This window comes from Cebus imitator, unplaced genomic scaffold (genome assembly GCF_001604975.1).
Source record: "Cebus imitator isolate Cc_AM_T3 unplaced genomic scaffold, Cebus_imitator-1.0 Scaffold202, whole genome shotgun sequence".
NCBI classification, from domain to species: Eukaryota; Metazoa; Chordata; class Mammalia; order Primates; family Cebidae; genus Cebus; species Cebus imitator.
This window is the reverse complement of record NW_016107517.1, coordinates 3,003,327-3,014,157: the sequence shown is the minus strand read 5'-3', so window position 1 is coordinate 3,014,157 and position 10,831 is coordinate 3,003,327. Positions and strand designations below refer to the sequence as shown.

General features: G+C 43.6%; 1 protein-coding gene across 2 annotated transcripts in view; it reads right to left on the bottom strand.

Annotated features, from left to right (window-relative positions):
• Positions 1–6,187: 6,187 nt before the first annotated feature.
• The window catches only part of RFX8 (regulatory factor X8), a 65,580-nt gene continuing 60,936 nt past the window's right edge, over positions 6,188–10,831 (bottom strand). For both annotated transcript variants that reach the window (XM_017547911.2, XM_037745505.1), the window contains one exon: positions 6,188–6,364. In XM_017547911.2, coding sequence (XP_017403400.2) covers positions 6,188–6,364 — 177 coding nt within the window. The remainder of the gene's footprint in view (positions 6,365–10,831) is intronic.

Sequence of the window (10,831 nt, the reverse complement as noted above, 5' to 3'; positions counted from 1 at the left end):
AAAAAAAAAAAAAAAAAAAAAAAAAAAAGCACCAGCAGCAGCAATCCCATCCCCATAGTGAATTTTCACTATAACACTTCTATCTACTTAAGGTATTTTGCTTTTATTTGCTGATTAGTTCAGTATCAGTCTTCCTGTACCAGGAACATAAGCTTAATAAGAGCAGAGATTTGTCTGTTTTATTCATGGTTGATACTGTTGGGGCTCAGAAAATGATGCCTAGAGTATAACGCTTGGACATGCTAGTACTTTGAAGTAAAGGACGGTGGAAGAGCCTCAGAAGCAAAATCTCTTTCTGGCGTTTTCCTACCCTTCTTTCTCCTGCTCCCTTTTCTCCCACAAGGCAGGCCATAGGAACTAGAATTTCTCTTCCCAAAGATGGATCATAGAAATTAGAACCCCTCTCCTTCAAAGCCAGTCATAAAGCCTAGAAATATGACTCTAAACCCTTCTGCCTTTCTGTATAGGAGCTGGCCATAAAGAGATTCTCGGACCCACCTTGTCTGTGAGTAGGTCATGAGACCTCATTCCAGAAAGGGTCCTGACCTACACTTGGGGCAGGGAATGACACACAGAGGGAAGAAGGAGAATCTGAATAGACAGGTCTTGCTGGGCTTTCCCACTCAGCCTATTACCAGTAGAGCCTTCACTTTTTGTTCAATCACTTTCTTCATTGTTGTTCATTCTTCACTGCACCTAAGCATGAAAATGGACAGTTTTCCCTGAGTGGTTGAGTATTTATTTAGGCTTCCACATTACATAAAACTTTAATGATATGCTTTGGATCTGTGTCCCTGCCCAAATCTCATGTCGAATTGTAATCCCCAAAGTTGGAGGTGGGGCCTGCTGGGAGGTGATTGAATCACGGAGGTGGATATCCCCCTTGGTGCTACTCTCCTGATGGTGAGTGAGTTCTAGTGAGATCTCGTCGTGTAAAAGTGTATAGCACCATTATTCTCAGCAAACTGACACAAGAACAGAAAATCAAACACCGCATGTTCTCACTCATAGGGAGGTGTTGAACAATGAGAACACATGGACAGAGGGAAGGAAGCATCGCACACTGGGGTCTGTCGGGGGGAAATAGGGAAGGGACAGTGGGGGGTGGGAAGTTGGGGAGAGATCACATGGGGAAAAATGCTAGATATAGGTGATGGGGAGGAAGGCAGCAAATCACACTGCCATGTGTGTACCTATGCAACAATCTTGCATGTTCTTCACATGTACCCCCAAACCTAAAATGTAATTAAAAAAAAAACGTGTATAGCATCTATCCTGTCCACTTCCTCCTGCTCTGGCTGTGTTAGACGTGTCTGTTCCCCTTCACCTTCTGCCATGATTGTACGTTTCCCGAGGCCTCCCCAGAAGCTAAGCAGATGCCACCATGCTTCCTGTACAGCCTGTGGAACCATGAGCCAGTTAAACCTCTTTTCTTTATAAATTACCCAGTCTTAGGTATTTCTTTGTAGCAGTGCGAGAATGGCCTAATACATTTGATCAAATATTAAATACATTTATTATGTTTTTCTTATTTTTCTTCTGATACAGGAGTGTTGGCCATGACCTTTATGATGGGTGAGGAAAGGTATCACAGCTTTCTACCCCTACAATTCCAAGTGTTAAAGAGCACCTGGTAAAAGAAAAAATACATGACAAATACAATTTTGAATATATTACTGTACATTTTTTATCAGATATGTGTTTCTGAAAAATCTGTCTGCTGCCAGCATGTTAGTGGGCTTCCAACTTATCATCATCATGAGTGAACATTTATGTTCCAAGATACATGTTGGTGCAGTTATTATTACCGTGAAAAGAAATGTGATGTGCCTCTTTCTGTACTCACCATATTGGTAACCAGGTTACCAATAACCAGCCCTAGGGGGATATCTGTCTGTACAGGTTCTCATTACTATTCCTGTTTCAAATTACTGATTCAGTAAATAATATTGACTCTATGCATTTGTTTCCTATCAAGTTAAGTTGCATGGAGGGCAGTGCTGTAATAATGTCACAACTGATGGGGGTGATTGATTGTGGAATCTTCAGATGACCAGGATCTCACTGCTGCTTGAGGGCCCTGAGCAGGTCATTTCCACTTGTGAATGGAGCTGTTGGGATGATTTAGATGTTATTTTGAGTGAGTTGAACTGGATAAGGTAGGTGGTAGAGTGACGTGATTGACGACTCCAGTTCTTTGACCCCTCCCTGCACCCATACCCATTAGGAGAACCTTACCTTGCTAACCCTGGGTTTGGCAACATGACTTGCTTTGGTCAGTGGGACAAGACCACACTTGATGCAAAAGGAGGTGTGAAAACATGCTTGTGTGTTTCCGCATCTGCTCTCTTGGACTCCCTCCTGCCATAAGAACATGCATGAACTGGCCTGTTGAAGGGATGTGGGAACCACTTGGAGGACAGCTGAGGCCATCCTAGACTAGCCAGCCCCCTACACACCTGTCAGAAGCCTTGAAGGGCTGAGTGAGCCCAGCTGAGATTTGTTGAGTTCAGCCCAGAACGGCAGAACCAGCCACCCAAGCGAACTGTGGACTGGCGAGGAATAATACACAGATGGTGGTTGTTTTAAGCCATGAAGGATTCGTTTGTTATGCTGTTAACAGCGAGCTGATCCACGGTACAAGCAGAAAGCAATCTTTGCAACCTCCTTTGTGGATTCATTCTGGCTCCTGAAGAAAAATCTAAGTTTGGGATAGAGGATAGGGGGATTTCCTGTTCATATTCACGTTCACTTTCAAGTAATAGACCACCAGTTACATTCAATCATAGGAACCATCTCTCTTTGGCAATTAACATGTCAGTGTGATAATCAAAATGTCAAACATTTTGACATCTCCTCTCTCCTGCTATCTGCTCTAGGACATGAGGGCTGAGGTGGGTGAGGCAGATGTGGTTGGATCCTCTTTTAGTTTTCCTCCTTACTGGACCTCCTATCCCAGCTCATCAAGGTGGGGGATTGGGAGTCAAAAACAAAGACTTGCCCATGAGGCAAGTGCAGCTCTGTTCTGACATCAGTGCTTGTTGGCCCTGTTGAACCGACCTTCCTTCCTTCCTTCCCTCCTCCCTCCCTCCCTCCCTCCCTTCCCTCCTTCTCTCCCTCTGTCCTTCCTTCCCTCCCTCCCTCCTTCTTTCCTTTCTTTCCTCTCTTCTTCCCTCCCTCCCTCCCTCCTTCCTGTCCTTCCTTCCTTCCTTCCTTCCTTCCTTCCTTCCTTCCTTCCTTCCTTCCTTCTTCCCTTCCCTCCCTTCCTTCCTCTCTTCCCTCCTTCCTTCCTCCCTTCTCTCTTTCTTTTTCTTTTTTTTTTTTTCAGACAGTGCCTCGCTCTGTGGCCCAGGCTGGAGTGTAGAGGTACAATCACATCTCGCTGTAGCCTCAACCTCCTGGACTCAAGCTATCCTCCTGCCTCACCCTCCTAAGTAGCTGGGACTACAGGCGCTCACCACTATGCCCAGCTAAATTTGTATATTTGTCATCAAGACAAGGGTTTCACCACATTGCCCAGGCTGGTCTCAAACTCCTGAGCTCCAGCAATCCAGCCACCTTGGCCTCCCAAGTGCCAGGATTACAGGCATGAGCCACTGCACCTGATGGCTTTTCAAGCCCAGCTCGCTTTCTCTTGAAATCGTCTCGTGTGCTTTTTAGTCTTTCTTCCATCTAGTCCCATAAAGTGGGCAATGCCATTTATTTAGTTATTTTTAAGGCAGGGTCTCTGTCATCCAAGCTGGAGTGCAGTGGCGTGATCGTAGTTCACTGCAGTCTTGAACTCCTAGGCTCAAGCAATCCTCCTGCCTCAGCCTCCTGAGTAGCTGTTACTGCAGCCACGTGCCACCACATCCAGCTAATTTTTTTCTTTTGTAGAGATGGGGATCTCATTATGTTGCCCAGGCTGGTCTTGAACTCCTATGCTCAAGCGATTCTCTCACCTTGACCTCCCAAAGTGTTGGGATTATAGGTGTGAGCCACCGTGCCCAGCCACCTTATGTTTTTTAAGATACACTTTCATATATAACATATGCAGAAATGTAATCGAGTCAAATTACAAGCTTAGAGACACATTTTTGCAAGGCGAACTCACTATACTGTATGGCTAGCCCCCAGACTAAGAATGGGAGCACCATGAGGGTTCCTGGCATAGGCTTCATGGAGTTGCAGGCTTGACACCCATTTTTAGGCCTGACATAAGCCATTTGAAATCCAGCTGAATACTGTCATCCTTGGCCTCAGGGAGGCTTCTCCTCTCTGTGTGGTGTTTGCAATAGAGCCTGCTTGTTCTTCTTCTCACTGACACCAAACCCAGCTCAGGCCACAGCTGCTGGCTGTGGAAAAGTCTAATGGTCAACACTGGAGTCGTGTAAATGAGTTCCCTCTTTTATGCATGTATTCTTTAAATGACCCGGATCCTTAAGTCCTGGGGGAAAGCCTAAGGAATAGCGCCCTGAGCCTTAATAAAGGCAGGTCCAGCAGGCTCAGCCATGGGCTGGTTGAGCTCCCTGCTGCCTCTGACTCCTCCTGGGCCTCCCAGTGCCATGGTGCTCCTAACCTCTCTGGGTCTGTGAGCAATAAACTTCTGCTTCTTGCATTTTAGTTTCACCAACACACCCAAACCTTACTCTCTCCCCCATCCACCCTATCAGGGCTCTCCTAGACAGGCTTCAGGATCAAATAAGAAAGAAACCATAATACAAATCACAACAGTCCCAGAAGTCCCTCCTCTTCTCTGTTGCTACCCATCCTCATCCCCTATCCTAATGTTAACACTACAGAGAAACAGTGAAAATTGTTTTCTTTGGTAAGCTTGGGCATTCAAGGACAGAATGCCCCGAATGACTTCTGCTAGCTCTTAGCTAATCAGTTTATCCCAAAATATGCAAACAAAATTCACCATTCCCAGACTTACAGATCCTCCTGTTGCCTCTGTTCTGTGACTCAGTTCACCAACTTTCTACTTACTTATTAGCAAACACTTGACATGTAAAGTCACTGAGCAGTGAGCAAAAGAATAAATGTCTCTCTGACTCATTCTTTGACAAAGAACAACTCCTCCCAGATAGCTTGAAATAATATATGAAATGTAGTTGCAAAGGGCTCTTAAAAATGATTATTTTTTTAACCATAAAGATGAATAATTCTTAATGAATCCACAGACGTGTAGTTCCTAGGTTTTTTAAAAAAAATTCCAAGTATTTAGGGAAATGTAATTCATTTCATAAGTAAATTTAATTCATTCCATATGAAATATACGTGAAATTTAGTTCATTTCATGTATAATATGAGATCAATAAAATGTTCTCTATTTTTTCCATATACACTGGAAATCATGTTTAGCACGAATTTTAAAATTTCTTTGAAATACTATAATCAGTTACATAAAAATGGATTTTGTGTAACAATGCTCTATTTCTAGTTTCAGCAGTTTTTAGGATTTTGCTACAAAAAGAGAACTAAAGAGTGATTCAGAGCAGGACATTAGCCTTTGCTACAGACATTGTTGCATTCAAAATTCTATCTCACTTAAGAAAATCAGGATAGTGAACCAAAGGTGTTTAATGGACCAGTGAGTGAATTTAACAGTGATATTACATTGATTTTTTTTTCTGTTCCTCATTGCCTGAGAAGGATCTATCTACAAATTCTATTTCGATCGAGGCGCTCCACCAAGGGGAAGAAAAATATTACCACTGGCATTTTACTGATTGCACCAGTTGGTATACTTTGAACTTTTTCTTTCTTTGGAGCCTTAGCCATTTCTTTACTCCCAACAGGCATTCTCAAATTTCTTTTCTGTAATGTCTCAAAATAGAAATACTTGGAAATCATCAAAAGAAAAGCAACAGGGACAAAAATTATTGTCCAAATCAGTTATACATTTATCAAAACCACCTCCTTGAAATACATATAAACATAAAATAGACAATGCTACATCTATTATATACGTAACATCTTCTTTAGTCAATAGAAAAACTTTAGTGTTTAATATTTTTAAGAACGCAAGTCATGTGTACCTATGCAACAATCTTGCACGTTCTTCACATCTACCCCAAAACCTAAAATGCGATAGAAAATGCTGGATGGTTGCAGCTGATTAAGATAATAATAAATAGCCAACATTTATTTAAAAAAAAGAATGTAAGTCTATCCATTTTCTTATTCTCTATTCAAATAAATAATCTCACACATTAGCATTGCTTTCTCTGAAATAAATGTCTTCAGAGCTTTGGGGTACATCTGATATCTGAATCACAAATCGTTGTCCATCCTTTAGGGTTACGAGGGCTTCTTGTCCCATAGGAAGGCTGAGCTTAACTGCGCTGTCAGTGGCTTCGTCTTCCAACAGCACCTGGATGAGCTGCAAGAGGGAAATGTTTAAAGGGAAAAGACAAAAAGAGACAGTTACACCATTCCTTGTTGCAGGAACTACCATTTGAACTCTTCTACCAAGCCTGTGCTCCTACCCTGGGATGTAAAGGGGAAGTTCATGCATTTATTCTTTTTCTTTCTTTCTGTTTTTTTTTTTGAGATGGAGTTTCACTCTTGTTGCCCTGGCTGGAGTGCCATGGCACCATCTCAGCTCACTGGAACCTGAGCCTCCCAGGTTCAAGCGATTCTCCTGCCTCAGCCTCCCAAGTAGCTGGGATTATAGGCATGTGCCACCATGCCTAGTTTTGTATTTTTAGTAGAGACAGGGTTTCACCATGTTGGCCAGGCTGATTTCGAACTCCTGATGTCAGGTGATCCACCTGCCTCAGCCTCCCAAAGTGCTGGGATTACAGGCGTGAGCCACTGTGCCTGGCCCATGCATTTATTCTTACTAAGAGAACTCCTGATTTCTCAGGAAAACACTTAGGGTCCGGGGAGGACTCAGTGGGAGGCTTTGCAAGGCAGGGATGGTGCAGGGGCAGGGAGCTGATGGGCTCTCTTTAGGGAAAGGAAGAGGGCTCTGCAATTTGTGAGAAATATCCTCGTGAGAGCAAACCAACACTCTTCCTTAACAGACACTGGAGAATAGACAGACACTGGAGAAAGCAGATGGGTCGTGAAAGTCAGGAGGGAGCCTATGAAAGGCACCCACGGTCTCCATGTGGCTGTAGCACCCATCAATCTGGGAGTTTCCAGACAGGTACTAATCCCCACATTCTCAACAAGTCTCTGGAGCTGACATAGTTGGGTCAAATTCCCACACAGCCTCTCCTTCCCCCATCGTCAAATAAACAATTAAATGGGGGTGGGGAGGAACCTATAAAAACAGCAATCTGGTATTCGTTACTCAATTGGCAAGGAAGAGATTCAAGAGGTGTGGAGGTTCTAAGCTAGCTGAAGCTCTCCTCGGCCACTTCAGCTGACCCAGCACATCTTTCTATCAGAGAATGGTAAATATACCATCCCTCCCTTAGCTCCGAGAAACTTGGAAGACTTGCAAATCTTTGGCCATGACTCCTTTAAAACCAACAGAAATGTATTTGCTTGGTCTGATTTCATCCATAAACCTCCTGTAAGCTAGTATACTTTGATAGAGATGTGTACACGATTACTTCAAATGCAAGGATCATGAAAGTATGTGTCCCTCTTTCTCCAAATTCGACAAACACCATCACCATCCAATGAAAATATGTTTTTCTTCTTTTTCAAAAAATTGTTTTCACCTTTACCCTAGAGGTGAAGAGACACTTAAAAAATCTTTTTCTTTTTCTCTTCTGTAATCCTGGAGTACGACCCAAATTCATTATTTAATATCATTATAGTTTTTCAGTTTGTTCTTAAGCATGTATTGGCATCTGACTGTTTTGAACGCCACTAGAATGTAGAAGAGGAACAGATGGATATGGCAATCCAAAATGCTGACTTCAGTTGTTACTGTAGGTGCAGGCCAGCGCTAAATTGTTCAGGGAATGAGGCTGCGCAGCTGTGCAGCCAAATGGGGTGTTAACTCATGGCAGATGAATGCAGATGGGACACACAGGGTGTGCTTTTTGTTGATGATGAGTGCAAGGGCTGAATAATGGATGCAATGAAAATCAGATGAGCGTAGCTTTTTGGTGTGATTGTTTAAGTCATTAGAGCTAATTCGGCAGGCATGAAGGAACAGAAGCAGGTTTAATTAATCTCTAATGTGTATTACCTTGGATTACCTGACATTCATCCGCTTGTATTGCTTAATTAAGTAGTTCAATTAAGTATTTAATATCGTCTCTATTGTTTCCACCCATTAAATATAGGTGAAACGTCATTGCAAGGAACTTCAGAGGAGCTAAAGAATTGGGCCAGGACTGTTAAGGGAAAGTGCTCAGCTTAGGAGGCTGCGGTGGAGAAATAATCATGATGGCTAGTGGTAATTGGGCACTTACTATATGCTAGGAAACAGTCTAAGCATTTTACAACAATTAACTCATTTAAACCTCATAATGGCCCTATAGAATTAGACATGAGTATCTCCATAAGTTAAGCAATTTGTCCAAGGTTCTAGCTAATAAGTGGAAGATGTAGAATTTGAACGCAGAAATGTATGTACCAGAATTGCCCTTATCAGACTTGAAGGTATTTTTAGTAATTAATCCCAAGCGACCAATTTTGGAATTAAAGCAGATGGTAGAATACGCTCTGGAAGAGAGAGAATGCTGAGAAGGACAGACTTGGAAGGAGATCTGTGGAAGTGTAAACTCCTGTTCTCACAGTGATTAGTGAGGTGACCTTGAGAAAATTCCTCAACCCCTTCAAGTGCCTCAGCTATGCCCCCTGTAAAATGGGCTTGATGATAACACCTATTTCACTGAGATGAAAGATGCATTTAAACACTGGGCTCAGGGAGACTGTCAGCATCTATCTTCACGCCTTCTAACTGGCTGAAGAGGTAAAAGCTTATTCCTGGTTACTTTGCTGCCTAAGAAGCATGTGTATACAATTTGACAAACATTCTCCACTTGGCTGAACTTTTGTCTGGCTCCTGAACCTTCTCCTTCGCACACTTCCTCGTAAAACCCAGTTTTAGCCAGAACCCTGCTGAGTCACTTTAGCAAGAATGCTCCATCTCCATATCTGATCAGTTTCCTTGTCCTCTACCAGCTCCCAGGTGATGTCTGGTCACCCCGGCTGGCCAAACTTCTACAAGAACCCTGTTAGGTGGGTTTAGCCAGAATCCGCCTTACCCCTGACATTTCTTCTTAGTAAGTTCCCATCCACTGACCCCCACCCGGCTCCTAGGCTATAAATTCCGCACCCACACACCCCCATCCCTGCTGTTCTCAGAGTTTAGCCCAATCTCCCTCCCCCACTGCAAAAACCCTATGGAGATGGTACTGAATAAAGCCTTCCTTAGGGATAAAGCCTTCCTTATGGTGCTTTAACAAGTGTCACTGAAAGGTTTTTTTTTTCCTTTAACAAGCTGTCATGCTACACACTCTGACCTCTCGCCCCAGATGGTGAGTGCAAAGAGTTGCTCACTTGGAGCTGGACACTACAGCCCAGCATGAATGCTGGCCCTGCTATGGCTCTAGAGAATACTCCGGAGAACACTCAGGCGCCTGACACTGGTGGCCCTTGGAGGGCCCTGCCACCAGGTACAGCAGCAGGGAGAGCCATTCTCCTGGGCACAGCCTGGGAAAGCCATCGCCTCTTCAGATCTAACTGGGTCTTATATCTGCAAACTCTCTGAAAACACATGCTTCCTGAAAGCGCCTTAGCTGCCGCCAGCTAAAGAGGCCCAGCTCTCATCAGCAACCCCAAGTTGGGGTCAGTGTTTTACTATTGCATGCTTCGTTGATCACGTCTGCTTTTTTTACATGGACACTCATGGAGGAGGTAAGTTTCTCATTTACAGACACACGTCTGAATCTACCTCACAGAGAGCACTGAATGCAGCTGGATATGTGACTTACTATCTCAAGGTGAGAAAACAAAGACCAAGTACAGATAGAGAACTGATAAACCTGAGAGATGCATTTCCCTGGCTCCTGCTTTTTTTCTTTTTTTGTCTGTGGAGGTGTCTTGTCCAAGCATTGCTCAGTAACAGTGTGTGCAAGATCTATGCAATTGGAAAACTCGGAATGAGAGTTTGCTCAGGAAGGAAAGGGTCCTGGAAGGTTTGTATTATTCTGCGAACTCTAAGGCATGAAGAATTTTAGGCTGTGACTCACTGCCATGGCCGAGACCACTATTAACCTGCTTCAGGTTGAATGATTGCACCTGCTTCAATATCCTACTGAGCACAACTCATCTGTGCAAGAGGGAAACTTGTTGTAAAAAGAAGACAATGGCTAGTGGCTAAATATCAAACATGTGCAGAGAAGTTAGTCCTAAAACAACTGCTGTTTTTTTTTTAACCAGCCCACTCCCTGCTCCTCCATGGAGGCACTGCAGTCATTCCTCCATCAGTCCAACTTTGCTTCATGGCACTGAGGTCCACGTCTGACCTCTCTAACCTGGGTCCTGCACTCTTCAGGGCATAAACCAACCTCCTGTCTAGGGTTGTGGGTGAAGAATGGACTTGAGATCAGGCAGGCTGGGGCTCCAATCTCTGTTCTACTATTTCCTTGCTGTGTGACTTTGTGCAAGTCACTCAGCTTCTCTGAGCCTCAGTTTCCTCATCAATCAAATGAGAATGACAAGAACAAATATTCTACAGGATAGTATGGCTTCAAAATAACATACATAAGGGCTGTATAGTAGGTGTTAGGTAAATAGGTACAACTGTTATTATTATTTTTTTTTTTTTGAGACAGAGTTTCGCTCTTGTTACCCAGGCTGGAGTGCAATGGCGCGATCTCGGCTCACCGCAACCTCCGCCTCCTGGGTTCAGGCAATTCTCCTGCCTCAGCCTCCT